The sequence below is a fragment of the Aphelocoma coerulescens genome, chromosome 12 (assembly GCF_041296385.1).
Source record: "Aphelocoma coerulescens isolate FSJ_1873_10779 chromosome 12, UR_Acoe_1.0, whole genome shotgun sequence".
In the NCBI taxonomy this organism is placed as follows: Eukaryota; Metazoa; Chordata; class Aves; order Passeriformes; family Corvidae; genus Aphelocoma; species Aphelocoma coerulescens.
Genome location: NC_091026.1, coordinates 3,429,318 through 3,444,350, shown reverse-complemented (window position 1 = coordinate 3,444,350; position 15,033 = coordinate 3,429,318). Strand labels below are relative to the sequence as shown.

Here is a 15,033-nt window from a genome sequence, read left to right as displayed (position 1 = left end):
GTTCAGGAGAACTGCTGCTGCCTTTCATTCTTCGTAGTACACGAGGCTGTAACACAGAACATTTCTGTTGGAGCCCACGTGTGGTGGTGGGGGGAAGAGAATAGGAAGGATGCGAAGAATAGGGCTGCTGACTTTATTGCTGTGTTGCTCATGAGTGATCCAAGCAGCAGCAGCAGCAGAAGTGTTTAACCCTTATAATTGGTTCTTTGTTTTGTGCAGAAGGCCCAAAGTTATTTTGTAGATCTGTAGAGCTCAGTGAAGAAAAAGAGGATTGGGAAGACAGACGTAGATTATTGCTTGAGGTGAGTGTGAAACGTCCGTTCCCTGGTAACTGTGGCTGAAAGCTGAGCATGAGGAGGGAACAGGGCTATGAATCTGCATGAGAAATTAATTCAGGACCTCAACAAGAGCCTGAAACTTTGTAATTACCAGAGAACAAAAGTGGTTTAGTATACTGGTGTGTATAACATCAGGTTGTGACGTCACTCAGGTAAACCACTAAATCTCTGCACGTTACAGGACAGGACCAGCGACTTAACTGTACATAAAGAAAGTGTTCAAGAGAAAGAGTGAATTTAGAGACTTCTCCTAATAGTGGATTCAGAAACTTCTAATAATAATACGTTGGATTTTCACTATTTTCAGGAATGCCGGAAGAAGCATAAGGACGCCAAAAGAAAAGTGAAAGCAAACCAATAAAGCTTCTTTTACTGATGAGAAGTGTGTCATGTTTCTTCCTTGAAGAAGTTGCCAAACAATGTTACTTTGGAAATCCTTTCCAAGATCTAATAGGAAAAACTATTGGCCAACACTGTCAGCCTGTGTTTCTGAACAGGTATACATGTCCTGTGTCAATTCAAGGTTTGTACCAGGGGTTGGGGTTTTCTGTGTGTAGGGCTTCAATGTCAGTTGCTTCTCGGCCGGACTTTTGATAATTAGATCATGTAACGAAGACAACATTTTACTGTGTCCTCCTGTCCAGTGCTGCACAGGGTTGGGAAAGAGCAGGTAGCTCTGTGTCTATACATAACTTGCAGGGGCAGCACAGGAGCAGCTCCCAGGGCCTGGGGAACAAGGAGGTTCATGGCGCCGAGGACAAAGTGTCCAGAGCTCGGCATTGTCCGGCTGAGCTCTTCTGGTTCCTTCTGCTTCCAGCCCTTGCCGAGACACGGGTTCACTACAGACCCCGGGGTGCCACTTCCCAACTTAGCCCTCTTCCTCTGCCTCCTCCCTGCCTCCTGGATAAAGGCACTCCCTGGCATTGCACCAGCTGTGCCTCCCTCCTAGTTCAGTGAAGGCATCCTTGTCCTCCCAAGGTGCCTCTCCCATGGAGACAGGAAAATTGATGAACTCCCCCTGCCCCGGCATCAGGCTATTACCGCAGGCCTGGTTCCTACGGTATAGCACCGTGTCCCGCAGCCATAGGGAGGAGGAGGAGGAGAAGATCCAGCAGGCAGGAGTTGTGCAGCAAGATTGATTTATTTAATTATTTTACAAACTCTTTTATAGACTTTTTTCTTCATAGACTAATTGGACAAAGGGCCAGCCACCCCTTGGGGGTGATTGGCTAAAATCCTAAAATATCCATTGTCAAAATATTTTTCTACTATACCATAAACAAGACTTTTCAAGGTTGCAGGTGGCTTGGTTGTTTACATTCCCTGCTACCTCTTCTGTGAGAGAGAAAAGTCTCTCACGGTCTTAGAAAATAACAAGAAAATCCTCGCTAGCAGCATTTTTGTATCTACAATTCCCCCTTTTTGTTTTATAAGATAACAACTCTACTATTAATGCCAAATAGAAATCTACATCAGTTATTAATTCTAAATATGTCCTTAAGGCTTTAACTATCTGACTCCATAACAAGAAATTTAAAGTTCAGTCTCTGCTTGTGGAAGGACCATCCCAGTCTCTGCTTGCAGAAGGACCATCTGCCTGATGGTTGACATCCTGGTCATCATCAGAAGAGCCATTAGGCTGATGCTCTACATTCTGGTCGCCATTTGGATGATTGGCGTTCTGGTCATCATTTGGAGGTTGCCTGTTCTGCCTCTGGTGCCGTAGGTCAGGGCGAACGCATTTTGAAGGTAGCCACTGTATCCCAGTATCTGTGGAAACGCAAGCATACCCACGACCCCAGACGATAAGCTCATGTGGGCCTTCCCACTGGTTAGTGAGTAAATTCCGCACCCAGACTTTTGCCTGGGGCAGTTGTCTGTCACCTGCAGACTGCAATGAGAAAAAATGATTCAGAATAACAGGATTATTTGAATTTTGTGGTACTGTAAGGTGATTAATGGTATACAAAGCTTTTGCTAGTCGGCTCTGTGGGGTTTCTCCATGCATTCCCCTTTTCTGTTTGTCCAAAACACGCTTCAAGGTACCATGAGCGCGTTCAACAATGGCTTGGCCAGTAGGAGAATGTGGGATACCAAAGGTATGGTCTACACCCCACAGGTGTAAAAACTGCCGCGTCTTCTCCGAGGCGTAGGCAGGACCATTATCGGTTTTCACAGAAGCTGGCACGCCCAGGACTGAGAAAGCCAATTTCCAATGGGCAATGACATCACGGCCCTTCTCTCCAGTGTGAGCAGTAGCCCACATAGCCAAGGAGAAAGTGTCAATAGACACGTGCACATATTTCAGCCGACCAAATTCTGGGATGTGAGTTACATCCGTTTGCCAAATCTGCAAGGCTTTCAGCCCTCTGGGGTTTACCCCCGCTGGCAAAGGCGCAGCAAGTCCATGACAGTCAGCACAAGCGCTGACAATGTCGCGCGCCTCGGTTGGCGTTAAATGAAACTGCTTCTGCAGGGTATGTGCACTTTGATGGAAGAAACCGTGCGATGCCTTGGCTTGTGCAATTTTGTCAGGCTGAGGCCCTACCCATGCAGGGTTTGCCAGCATGTCAGCCCTGGCATTGCCTTCCGTTAGAAACCCTGGTAAATTGGTGTGGCTTCGAATGTGCAGAATGTAATACGGATGCACTCGAGCCCGAATTGCAGACCACAAGGTTTGCAACAGCGAAAACAGAGCCGCATTATTCACCTCCTTCAGAAGGGAACAATCTAAGCGTTGGGTGATCTCTGCTACATAAGCAGAGTCAGTAACCAAATTCAAAGGTTCCTGTGAGAATCGCTGAAAAGCCATGGTAACAGCCCTTAGTTCAACTAACTGAGCAGAGTCTGACTCGGATTGGTGTGTTAATGAACCACCTCAAAGGCAGCGTAGGATACTGTGCGCTCTTACACACAGTGACCCCTGCTAAAATTTGTCCCAATCCGTACGCCCCAAGCTGCCAACACATCCCGTCCCCAAAGGTTACAGGAAGTGGTAGTAACATAAGGCCTAATTGTAGCTGTGTGTCCCTCTGAATCCTTCACCACCACAGGCCGTTCACTTAAATAGCTCTGTGTGGTTCCTCCTATTCCTGCGATGGCCGATCCCACCGGGGCTAAAGGCCATGAGGGAGGCCACGCAGAGAAGGAGATGACAGTTACATCAGCACCCGTATCAATCAAACCTCGAAGCTGAATCCGGGGTGGTTGGGCGCTTGGCAGGACCAGGGTACATGTCATCTGTGGCCTTTGGTCAGAGATGTCTGCAGTCCAGAAGGCCTGCGGAAGTCCCGTAGATCCACTGCCGTTATCTTCCTGAGTTTGTTCTACCCTGGGGACACAAGACTTAAAAGGCATTAATTTAGCAAGGCAGGTCTTTTCAGGAATAGTGACAGGGGGTTTTTGCGTGGAGACCATAGCGCAAATCTGGCCTTTAAAGTCAGCATCAATAACTCCTGAGTGCACTAAGATTCCTTGATGGGCAACATCAGGTTTTCCCACCAGCATCGCACTGGATCCCTGGGCTAAGGGTCCATATGCATCCAAGGGAACCTTATAAATACCGCTAGAGTCTAAGACGACTGTGGCTGCGGTGTGGACGTCAAACCCGTCTGATCCGTGGGTGCCGTCTGATCCCTGGGTGCTGTCTCTAGGGTGGCTGGGTAGGCCTGTGCCTGTACCTGTGCCACTCTCTGGGGGAGCGACTGCATCGGAGAGCAATTCCCCCTCCTTGCACCCCGGCGGAAGTTTCCCGACAAAGGCCGACCATCGGCATGAGTCCGGGATCTACAGTAGCCCGTACAATGGCCTGGCCTGCCACACCTCTTGCACTGGGGGATCGGTGTGTTCTCTTTTTGGCTCGGCTTAGGCCGCTTCCGTTTCTTCACCTGTTTTGGTGGCTTTGGTTCACGACCAGAAGATGCGTGAACAGGCTGCAGGAACGCAGCCAAGGCAGACCTTTTCTGGTTCCCAGATCCCACCTTAGCACAGGCCTCGACCATGTCTGTTACCTCAGGGTCCCCTGGTAAGGCATCTATGATTTTTCTGCACTCCTCGTTTGCGTTATCTCTCACTAACTGCCTTAACAACATCTGTCTTAACCCGTCATCCTCAACCTGCTTCTCAAGAGAAGCAGCGACTTTCTCTACAAAAGAGAGGAATGACTCTGATTTGCCTTGAACTATTTCAGTGTATCGCTTTCTGGGCGCAGACAACTCTATGGTTTTCAACAGGGCAGCCATGCCGACCTGTTGAGCTTGCTGCAGGATGCTAGAGGGCAAATTACCCTGTAGACTGGGATCAGAGAAGGGACCAGTCCCCATCAAAGCATCCACTCCTGCTGTCTGTCTAGGATCAGCAGCAGGGAGCTGCATATTTGCTAATGCAGTCTTGCCGGCCAGCTTTCTCCAGGTTTTCTCAAAAACTGTAAATTGTACAGGTTGAAATAGAATTTGACCTAAGTGTCTGATATCAAATGGAGAAAGCAAATCTGTATTTATCACCCTTATTATCTGCATAACCTCAGCAGAACCTAGCCCATATTGTGCCACCTTGGATTGGAGGTCCTGGGCAACTTTCCAGGCAATTACCTCATGCTTGTCATGCTCCCCTGAATCTGGGAGAGCCTTATACACTGGGAAAGCTTGGATCTCCCCTTTAGGGGAAGCACTACCATCCTGAACTTCTGGCACCGCCTGTGGATGGAGCGTAACAGCTCCCCGGTTACCCCCAGAATCCTCAGATCTATATGGCATTCCAAGGATTTTTAATGACCTCCAGTCACCCTCCTCCAATGCTCGCATCTTAAGGGACTCTAAGAAGCGATTATAATGCGTCGGACGCACTGTTACTGTGCAGTCCTGAAAGGTCCAGGGGCGAGACCGGCGCAGCCTTTTTCTTCGCCGCGCGGCTACAGCCGCCTGACGACCTGGGGCCAGCACCTCATCTGCCTCACTGCCTGACGAGGAATCATCAGGCAAAGGCAACTTTGGGGTGCTGGGAGTGAACAGAAATTTACGTGGAGGGGCACTTTGGCTAAGTTCGCTAGAGGCAGAACAGACAGGACAGACTGCAGCTGGCTGCGCGGCAGTTTTTGCACCAGTTTCTATACGGGAGGCCGTCTCGGCCAGCCCCGACCGAACTGGTACTGGAACTGCTGCCGCTGTCTCTGAGGCTACAGCTGCTCTCGGCGCCGCCGCCTCTGGCACAGCAGCTGCGTTCGGCGCGGTCGCCGCTGCCGCTGCTGTTTCGCGCTCCCCAGCCGCGCTCGGCGCTGCTGCCGCTGGCCCGCTCTCGGCGGTCGCTCTGGGCGCTTCCCCCCCTGCCCGCTGCTCCGCAGCCGCCGTCTCTGGCCGCGTCTCCGCAGCCGCGTCCGGGTTTTCCCGCGGCTGCGCCGCTTCTGGGTTCGCCGCCGGCCGCGCCGTTTCTCGGCTCGGAGCCGCGTCTCCCGCAGATGGCGGGGGGGGGGCGCGGGCGGCGCTGGTTCGGGCATTCGCCGATCTAGCAGGGTGAGGAGTTCCTCCATCCTTCGGGATAGGTTTGGCAGCTCCATCAGAAAAGGCAAATGCTGCATTAAAAGGTCGATGGCTCGGTTCTGCGACTGCGCAGAACAGTCCAGCGCCAGGGAGGGCAGCGGACCACACCCAGGGAGTCCCGGGGCAGGCACGCCCGGCGCTACGCCGGCTAAGAAGTTAGATCCAGGTCCATACGGAACCGAGCTAGGAGCCTCTCTGGGCATCCAAGTGGCTAAGCCGCTGATCTGAGGCCCTGGATAAGCCGTGGCCGCTGCCCAGCCGAACGGCAAGGCAGGCTGTGCGCCCTCCTGCTGCCTTGACCCCACCGCCTCTGGCGGCGCGGGGTCCCTGGGGGCTGTGGAGTCCTGCGATTGTGCAGGGTGAGCCGGCGCAAGCTCTGCCTGTGGAGCCGGGGGGGGTTTTCTGAATCCATTATCATTTTCCCCGGAAACCCAGTCAACGGGGCCCCCCTCGGACATTCCTCCGTCACTCATCACCGAGATAGGCGAGCCAGCCCTGCTATCACAGTCAAGGTCTGTCAGCAGGATAAATAATGAACGCCAGGTTTTGTATAATTCTAACGCTGCTGAGTCCCCAGTCGGGAGCTCCTGTCGGACAGCGCATCCGAGTTCCTGCCATAAGGCAAAGTCCAGGGCAGTATCTCTGTCCATGGAAATCCCTTTTAAAGTAGCCCAGTCTAATAATTCCCGAACTGAGTTTTCAGGAATGGAGGTGCGCAATATGCTAAACACACCTTTCCAGACCAGCATCGCAGCTTCGGTTTGTGAGCCGCTGTTTGCCATTTCTCAGTTCTGTCGGACCTCCCGGTCCCGGGGGACAAAGGAGAACAGCGTACCTCTAGAGGAATTCGGCTCGGCTCGCAGCAGCAGGACACGTCAGAGAGTGCAGATCACGTCGGGCAGCACCAAATATTACCGCAGGCCTGGTTCCTACGGTATAGCACCGTGTCCCGCAGCCATAGGGAGGAGGAGGAGGAGAAGATCCAGCAGGCAGGAGTTGTGCAGCAAGATTGATTTATTTAATTATTTTACAAACTCTTTTATAGACTTTTTTCTTCATAGACTAATTGGACAAAGGGCCAGCCACCCCTTGGGGGTGATTGGCTAAAATCCTAAAACATCCATTGTCAAAATATTTTTCTACTATACCATAAACAAGACTTTTCAAGGTTGCAGGTGGCTTGGTTGTTTACATTCCCTGCTACCTCTTCTGTGAGAGAGAAAAGTCTCTCACGGACTTAGAAAATAACAAGAAAATCCTCGCTAGCAGCATTTTTGTATCTACATCAGGCAGGTGCAGGGTGTCCCTGCTCGTCACCCCTTGCTTTCCAGGGGTCCCGCTGATTGTTCTAGAAGCCATTGATCTGGATTTTCCAGGAGCATGCCTGCAAAGACATGAATGAGAAAAGGCCAAAAGAACGGTTTGTGCTTCTCTTCTAGCTGTTTTTTTCAATTTATTTATTTGCTAGTAGGAAGGCATGGACCAAACTGGCAAAAGTGCCTTTCATGTGGGAAAAGCATCCTCCTGCATTTGACTTCTGAGTCGAGGACTGGTTCAAGCTCTCCAGTCAGCTGCACGCAGAAAACTCCCACTGAATTCTCTGGGTTTCCATCAGAGTCAGTGTAAAAGCTGACGTTTCTCAGGAGCTTAACACTAACTTTTCCATTTAATACTAAATGTCAAAGTTGTTAGTTCATAGGGTGACAGGATAATTGAGGTTGGGAGCCACGTGTGGTGGTCTCCAGTTTTATCTCCTGTTCCCAACACTGATCAGCAAGAGCATCAAATCAGGTTCCTCTGGGATTTCTCCAGACAGGTGTCAGGGAAAACGTCGCTCCACCTGGGGCAGCTTTTGAATCTGTCCAGTGCAAGAGAGCCCACAAGCTCTCTGGGCAGCCGACTGCCAGGGGCAGGAGCCCTGGAGTGGCACTGCCTGAACAGCCCCTTTCTGCCAACAGTGCCACCCTCGATGGCTGCCCCAGGGCCTGGCATCTGACCCTGCACTTGCTGCAGGAGCCCCTGCCCTGGTTGGGCTCTGACCAAAGGCTCGGACCCATCTCAGAACCTCGGTTCCCAAGGGGGCAGCCTCAAATGGGTGGCGTGGGACTGAGGCCATCGCTGCCCCCATTTTGGGTGCACGTTGCTGATGTCAGAGTGGCCATTGTGACCCGTGCGACCAAGGCCACAAGAGGGAACGCTGAGCTCAGGCCAGCGTGTGTCAGTGCGACCTGACAACGGGAGGGGAAGGTAGGACAGGGACAGGGCTGCCCAGGGGCCAGAGGGGCCCCACACCTCGGGGCTCTGGGCCTGTGCTGCAGGCTCACCTGCCTCTTCTTTCCCAGACGCAGCAGAGGAACATCCACGGGAGACAGCAGTGTTCCTCGACGCTGTGACAGGAGGAGAAGGCGGACTGGAGCAGGGCTCACGCAGGGCTCACCAGGGAGTAGTGCCCTCGTGGCTCTGGGCCTGTTCTACAAACTCCCCACACTCTTCTTTCTCCCACAAAAGGAGAGGACGAGCCCCTGGAGAAGACCGCGGTGTTTCTGCACAGGGACTCACTGCTGACAAGAGCCATGGCAGAAGGGAAGCAGGAGGCCCCTGATGCCAGAGAGCCAGGTGAGGGCAAAGCAGCCCTCCCGCAGGCTGGCACAGGGGCTGTCGGGGCAGCCAGCGTGGGGCCCGGAGCGGAGGCAGGGGGAGGCAGGAGCTGCCCAGCCATGCTGGGGCTGGGAGCCTCCTTCCTCCCCAAGGGGGGCCCAGCCGGGCCAGGGGGCAGCTGTGGGGACACCCGTGCCCGCGCTGTCCCCTGCTCCCCAAGGCCTCCAGGCCTGCCCATCAGCCAGGCAGGCAGGGCCAGAGCAGCCCTTGGGGCCGATGCTGCGGGCTAAGAGCCCCGCAGAGGTGCCCGGTGCCATTGGCTCTGTCCCCTGCAGCATGCCTGCTGTGCCGCCGCGCAGAGGCTGACCCGGACATCTGCGGCGACAAATGGGAGAAGCACGGGCTCTGTGCCCACGTCTTCTGCCTGGTGAGCTGCGCTGAGCCTCTCTCCAGCACTGCAGTGGGCAGCCCCTGCCACTCTCTCCTCATCAGCTCCCTGCCTTTGCCACAGAATTTCGCCAGCCTCATTTTTCAACAAGACAGTGATCGGATTGGACTCAAGGGGTTTCGCCCTCGCGATATCCAACTTGCAGTCAGCCGGGCGGCTCAGCAGGTGAGAGCCTGACAAGAGCAGGGAGGCTTGTGCCAGGCGAGGTTTGCCAGGGCTTAGCCCAGACCCCACAAAAGAAAGGCCGGCCCTTCCCACCAGCTGTGGGACAAAAGTCTGGCTCCCAGCAGCTCCACAGAGGCTCTGGCACAGGAGCCTCTTCCTCCAGGCGGGTCTGTGGGCTGAGACCCAGCAGCGGCCACAGTCCTGCGCCCTGCCCGGAGCCGTGGGGCTGCCTGGGGAGGCCCGAGGCTGCCTCTGATGGGGCTGCTTGGCTCTTTCCAGCACTGCTGCGTCTGTGGGGAGACTGGGGCCACCATCATGTGCTGTCACGAAGACTGCGACAGATGGTTCCACCTGCCCTGTGCCAAGGAGGGTCACTGTGTGACTAACTACATAACCCCATACAGGTACGTCCTCTCCCGTTCTGGCCACCCCTGCAGAAGGACCCAGCACGTCTCACTTTGCCCATCCCTTTTCCCCCAGGTCCTACTGCCCTGAGCACTCCCCAGAACAGGATGCGACGGTGATTCCGGAGCCGGGCACCGAATGCCCCATCTGCATGGAGCCTGTGGAGGAGAGAAAGAGCTACACAACACTGGTGTGCCCAGCGTGCAAAAGGGCCTGGTTCCACAGGGACTGCATCCAGGTAGGAGCCATTCCCGCAGCCCCGGGGCACAGCGGGTGCTCAGCAGCACCAGGGCCTTGCTCACACTGCTGCTGTTTGCCCTGCAGGGACAGGCCTTGCGCGCTGGTGCATTGTACTTCCAGTGCCCCCTCTGCAGAGACGATGATGAGTTTCTTGTCCAAATGTTCATCATGGGGATCCGAATCCCCTTCAGGTCGGTGTCCTTCTGCCTGGCTCACAACACAGGAGGGGGCAGCTGCTGTGCCAGGGCCTGCCCCCGCAGTCCTGGCCCTGCCCTGTCCCGTGAGTTTGGGCTTCAGCTTCACGCAAGACTTGGAAAAGCACTGGAGGAAGAGCAGGGACAGCCTGTACCTCCAGGATGGTGGAGCAGCACGAGCTCATCGGCTTCTCCTTTCCTCATCAGAGAGCCAACATGGGAGGACAACGATGCCTTTGCAGAATTAGGAGACAGGCACAGCCAGTGCAATGCCAGGAAGTGCCTTTATCCAGGAGGCAGGGAGGAGGCAGAGGAAGAGGGGTAAGTTGGGCAGCTGCACCCCAGGGCTCTGCAGGGAACCTGTGTCTTGGCAAGGGCTCGAAGCAGAAGGAGCCAGAAGAAGAGCTCAGCCGGACAATCCCGAGCTGTGGACGCTTTGTCCTCAGTGCCATGAAACCATTTGTTTTCCCAGGCCCTGGGAACTGCTCCTGTGCTCCTCCTGTGCTGCTGAGGGCACCCACAGGCGCTGCTCTGGCCTCAGAAACGACACACCCAGCTGGGAGTGCGACAGCTGTGCTGATCTGGGCACAGGTATGAGGCAACGCAGCTGCGTGGCCCTGGGCTGGGGTCAGTGCCAAGGCTGGGCTTGGCAGAGCCTGTCCGCTCCTGGAGGGCTGGGGGCACCGCACTGGCCTGGCCTGGCCCAGGCCTGCTGGGCCCCTCTCATTCCTTCTTCCCCTTACAGCCCCCAGGGATGAGCCGGAGCTCTATGCCCCCAGGGATGAACTGGAGCTCAATGTCCCCAGCCTGGCTGGACAGTCAGGATTGGAACCTTCCCATGGATTGGAGCCTTCCCATGGCTCTGCACAATCCGAGGCCATCAGCCCCAACTCTGGCATCCTGGCACCATCGGGTGTGCCTCCCCTGTCTCCATCTCCAGAGACCAGCAAACGCAGCAGCGTCCAACATGCACCAATGGGGCAGCTGCTGCAATCTTCCTCGCTGGAGAGCAGCAGCCCCTGCATGGAGAGTGAGGTGACATCAAGGTCATCAGACACCAGCCATTCCAGAAGCTCTGGGTCTGACCGCAGGCGAAATCGCTCTCGCCGGCAAAGCTGGGCCTCAAATCCACCTGTCCGATCGAGGAGTCGCCGTGACAGGAGCCAGAGCACAGCACCAAGGGCTGAGACGCCCAGGCACAGAAGGACACCATCGGAGACATCCCCCAGATGCAGCCGCTCCCGCCAGCGACGTCGGGCCTCAAATCCACCTGCCCGGTCGAGGAGTCGCCGTGACAGGAGCCAGAGCACAGCACCAAGGGCTGAGAGGCCCAGGCACAGAAGGACACCATCGGAGACATCCCCCAGACGCAGCCGCACCCGCCAGCGACGTCGGGCCTCAAATCCACCGGTGCGGTCGAGGAGTCGCCGTGACAGGAGCCGCAGGACAGCACCAAGGGCTGAGACGCCCAGGCCAAGGGAGACAGCATCAGGGACATCCACCAGGAGCAACCGCTCCCGCCAGCGACGTCGGGCCTCAAATCCACCTGCCCGGTCGAGGAGTCGCCGTGACAGGAGCCAGAGCACAGCACCAAGGGCTGAGAGGCCCAGGCACAGAAGGACACCATCGGAGACATCCCCCAGACGCAGCCGCACCCGCCAGCGACGTCGGGCCTCAAATCCACCGGTGCGGTCGAGGAGTCGCCGTGACAGCAGCCGCAGGACAGCACCAAGGGCTGAGACGCCCAGGCGTAGGGTGACATTGTCGGAGACATCCACCAGGAGCAACCGCTCCCGCCAGCGACGTCGGGCCTCAACTCAGGCCTCGAAAAGCAGCATGTAGTGTCATCTTTTCTTTCTAGTCCGTCTGCTCTCTGCCGTAAGTGAAGGTGAGGAAGCTCAATACAGGGACCTTGAGATTTGCAGGTCTCTGAGAAAAGTGTATTAACTCTTGACATTGCTATTGGCAGGAATCTGTGCTAAATACCTGATTTCTATGTTACCACCTATTAAGTGAAAAGTCACTTAAGGGGGTGGCTAATTAAAAAGGACACTTGCTCCTGCCTTTAGACTCAAACCTCAGATGTTTCCCCACTGCTTCCCCTTGATAGTGAACCACTCCTTAATGGGCTTGGATACGTTTAGGGAGACAGAAGAGCAAGGTGGCTCTTAGGGAAGCTGTCTTTGGAAAGGACATGTGCTGTGTTGCTATCCTTGAACAATCTGATTTCAGGAAAGCCAAAAGGAAGAAGAAAGAAGAGAGTGAGACACTGCCTCAAGTGTCTGAAGAAATCTATTACGACATTGCTGCTGATTTAAAAGACTTGTTTGGACCTTCAAAGAACAAACCAGAAAACACTGAGGACATACCCTTGGGACAAAGAGGATGCGCAGGACTCTGTCCCAGCTGACCATCTGGGACCTTTGCCTGCGAACGACGTAGCTCAGGAGTTGAGTGCTTTCACTTTTCCTTCTTCGGAGACACACAGGAGTCGGGCATGAAAGAAGGTAACAGCAGAACCCTTCTAACGGTGCCATTCCTAGGAAGAGCTTAAGGCAGGCACTGCAGAGCAATACGGTGTAAAGAGGGTCTGGATCCAGGGGATTTTCAGCGGCAGAAGCCAGTAATTAGGCAGAAGCATTCTGATCTTCATTTCTACTTGCCAGGCTTGCGGTAGATTAAGGAGAGGTAACTCGTGCTTGCATCTCAGAGTTCTGAAAGGCGGGCTTTGAGAGAGAAGGCAGTGGGGTCTTTGCAGAGTGGTGAAAAAGCTTGTTGTCATCCCCTAAATTTCTCAAACAGGGAAAAAGGTGACACACCAGTCCTGGCAAGTTTCATAGAACCCAACCAGATTGCAAAGAAAATGTGTGTTAATGTAGAGTGAAGAGCAAAATCCTGGAGCTGACCCCAAGATTCAAGAATATTTTATTAGTTACTGAATTCTATTCTTGGACCTTTAGAGAATGGAAGCTGAATGACACATCATCATTGGCATGTCCTAACCTCAGATAAAATGAGGCCTTATGAAATGAAGATGAAACAATATTAAATCAAGTCACAGTCTTGTAGGAAAGAAAAGAAACTGTGCAAAGTTACCCAAAAGATTAAAAAACCCAAGGTGCTTTGTGTGCAACAGCACAAAGCAACAAGCCCCCCACACTTCTGCTGAATTCAGAAGGTAGTTAGTGTCTTCTGAATGCAGCGATCAAGGTTTAGGAATACGTGGGAGATGCCTAGAACAAAGGGGAAAATACTGGAGCAGAGATTTAGCTCAGAAAATCTGAGGGGAGAAGATTCTGTCCTTCCTAAATCTGCCTTCTCCAGTGTAAGTATTTCACTTGAAAGGAAGGACTTTTCCTGGCAAGTAGAGGAATAACCTGGTTTTGGCTTTTTTTTCTTTTTTGGTGCTGTTATATTGCAGAGCCTTACATACTGGGACCAATAAAACCGGTAAAAGTCACGTGGCAAGAGGATCCACGTTTCCAAGACAGCAGTTCTGAGAGTGATGATGAGCCTGAGCCATCAGAAATTGGAAAGGACCGAGAAATGCAAGTTCCATTTGTATTGGTTCTCTCCTTGGTTGTCGTAGTTGGATGCTGTGGGCATATTAAGAGCAGCACTCAGGAAATGGGAAACGGACGTTGCACACCTCTGAGCAGTGAAAGTCATCTTGGACAAACCGTTTGTGCTGCACAGAGTCAAAACTCCCAGCAGCCCCTTTGATGTGAAGTTGAATATGAAGAGAGAGAAGTTGAGCACAAGAAATTAACTGGGTCGTTTTGGGTTGACCAAACCCAATCTGAGTTTGGCCAAAAGCCAAAGACACAGTCAGTTTTCTTTTAAAAAGTGGGGGTTTTTATAGAAGGCTCTGTTTGGTTACTGTGGAGTAAAGCTCTTCAATGTTTACCGTTTCTCTGAAGCGCTGCAGCTTTAACTCATGTTCATGGAATTTGGTAGTGCCTTTTAGGATGCTAAAATCCCTTTGTACTTGTCCAGGTTTCTTTCTTTACCCCACACGGAAAGTGCTAGAGTTTTCTTCCTCTCCAAAGATGATGAACGCCTAAGAGGTACAACTGAACTTATTCACCCCTTTTGTATTTTTTTCCTTTTAAACTCTTACTGGAATTCAGTGAGGAAAAAATGCTGCCCGCTTATGAATGGTTTGTAGTCAACATTTGCCACCCTTACTTGGGGTCTAGGTTGTGGTAGCAGCCCGTGAGGAAGTCCTGGCAAAATAAAGGCTGAGCAGCTGTCTGGCTTTCTTGTCTTTCAGATAATTGCCTAGTAAATATCTGGACTTTTGGAGATTACCAAAAAAATAGTCACTGGACAAGTTGCCTAGACATTTTGGATCCTTTTCAGCATATATATAATCTTAGTGCTCTGTAGTCTTCCAGCCTATCTGATTTACAGCGCGTGTTAAAATGGAGATCTCAGTCCTTAGCCAGCATCAGTTTTCATCCTGGTGTTGAGCTTTTACTGGAGCAGCTGCTATTTCACTGCAATCTAGATTTCAGCATGTTCAGGAGAACTGCTGCTGCCTTTCATTCTTCGTAGTACACGAGGCTGTAACACAGAACATTTCTGTTGGAGCCCACGTGTGGTGGTGGGGGGAAGAGAATAGGAAGGATGCGAAGAATAGGGCTGCTGACTTTATTGCTGTGTTGCTCATGAGTGATCCAAGCAGCAGCAGCAGCAGAAGTGTTTAACCCTTATAATTGGTTCTTTGTTTTGTGCAGAAGGCCCAAAGTTATTTTGTAGATCTGTAGAGCTCAGTGAAGAAAAAGAGGATTGGGAAGACAGACGTAGATTATTGCTTGAGGTGAGTGTGAAACGTCCGTTCCCTGGTAACTGTGGCTGAAAGCTGAGCATGAGGAGGGAACAGGGCTATGAATCTGCATGAGAAATTAATTCAGGACCTCAACAAGAGCCTGAAACTTTGTAATTACCAGAGAACAAAAGTGGTTTAGTATACTGGTGTGTATAACATCAGGTTGTGACGTCACTCAGGTAAACCACTAAATCTCTGCACGTTACAGGACAGGACCAGCGACTTAACTGTACATAAAGAAAGTGTTCAAGAGAAAGAGTGAATTTAGAGACTTCTCCTA

At 52.8% G+C, this 15,033-nt stretch overlaps 1 protein-coding gene across 1 annotated transcript; it reads left to right on the top strand.

Annotated features, from left to right (window-relative positions):
* Positions 1-8,445: 8,445 nt before the first annotated feature.
* Positions 8,446-12,332, top strand: LOC138117751 (G2/M phase-specific E3 ubiquitin-protein ligase-like). Its single transcript, XM_069028308.1, has 10 exons — positions 8,446-8,488; positions 8,806-8,897; positions 8,982-9,083; positions 9,363-9,487; positions 9,564-9,726; positions 9,813-9,923; positions 10,134-10,243; positions 10,395-10,513; positions 10,668-11,489; positions 12,067-12,332. Exons 1-10 carry the CDS (start codon positions 8,446-8,448, stop codon positions 12,330-12,332), a joined length of 1,953 nt encoding a protein of 650 aa, XP_068884409.1.
* Positions 12,333-15,033: the final 2,701 nt, after the last annotated feature.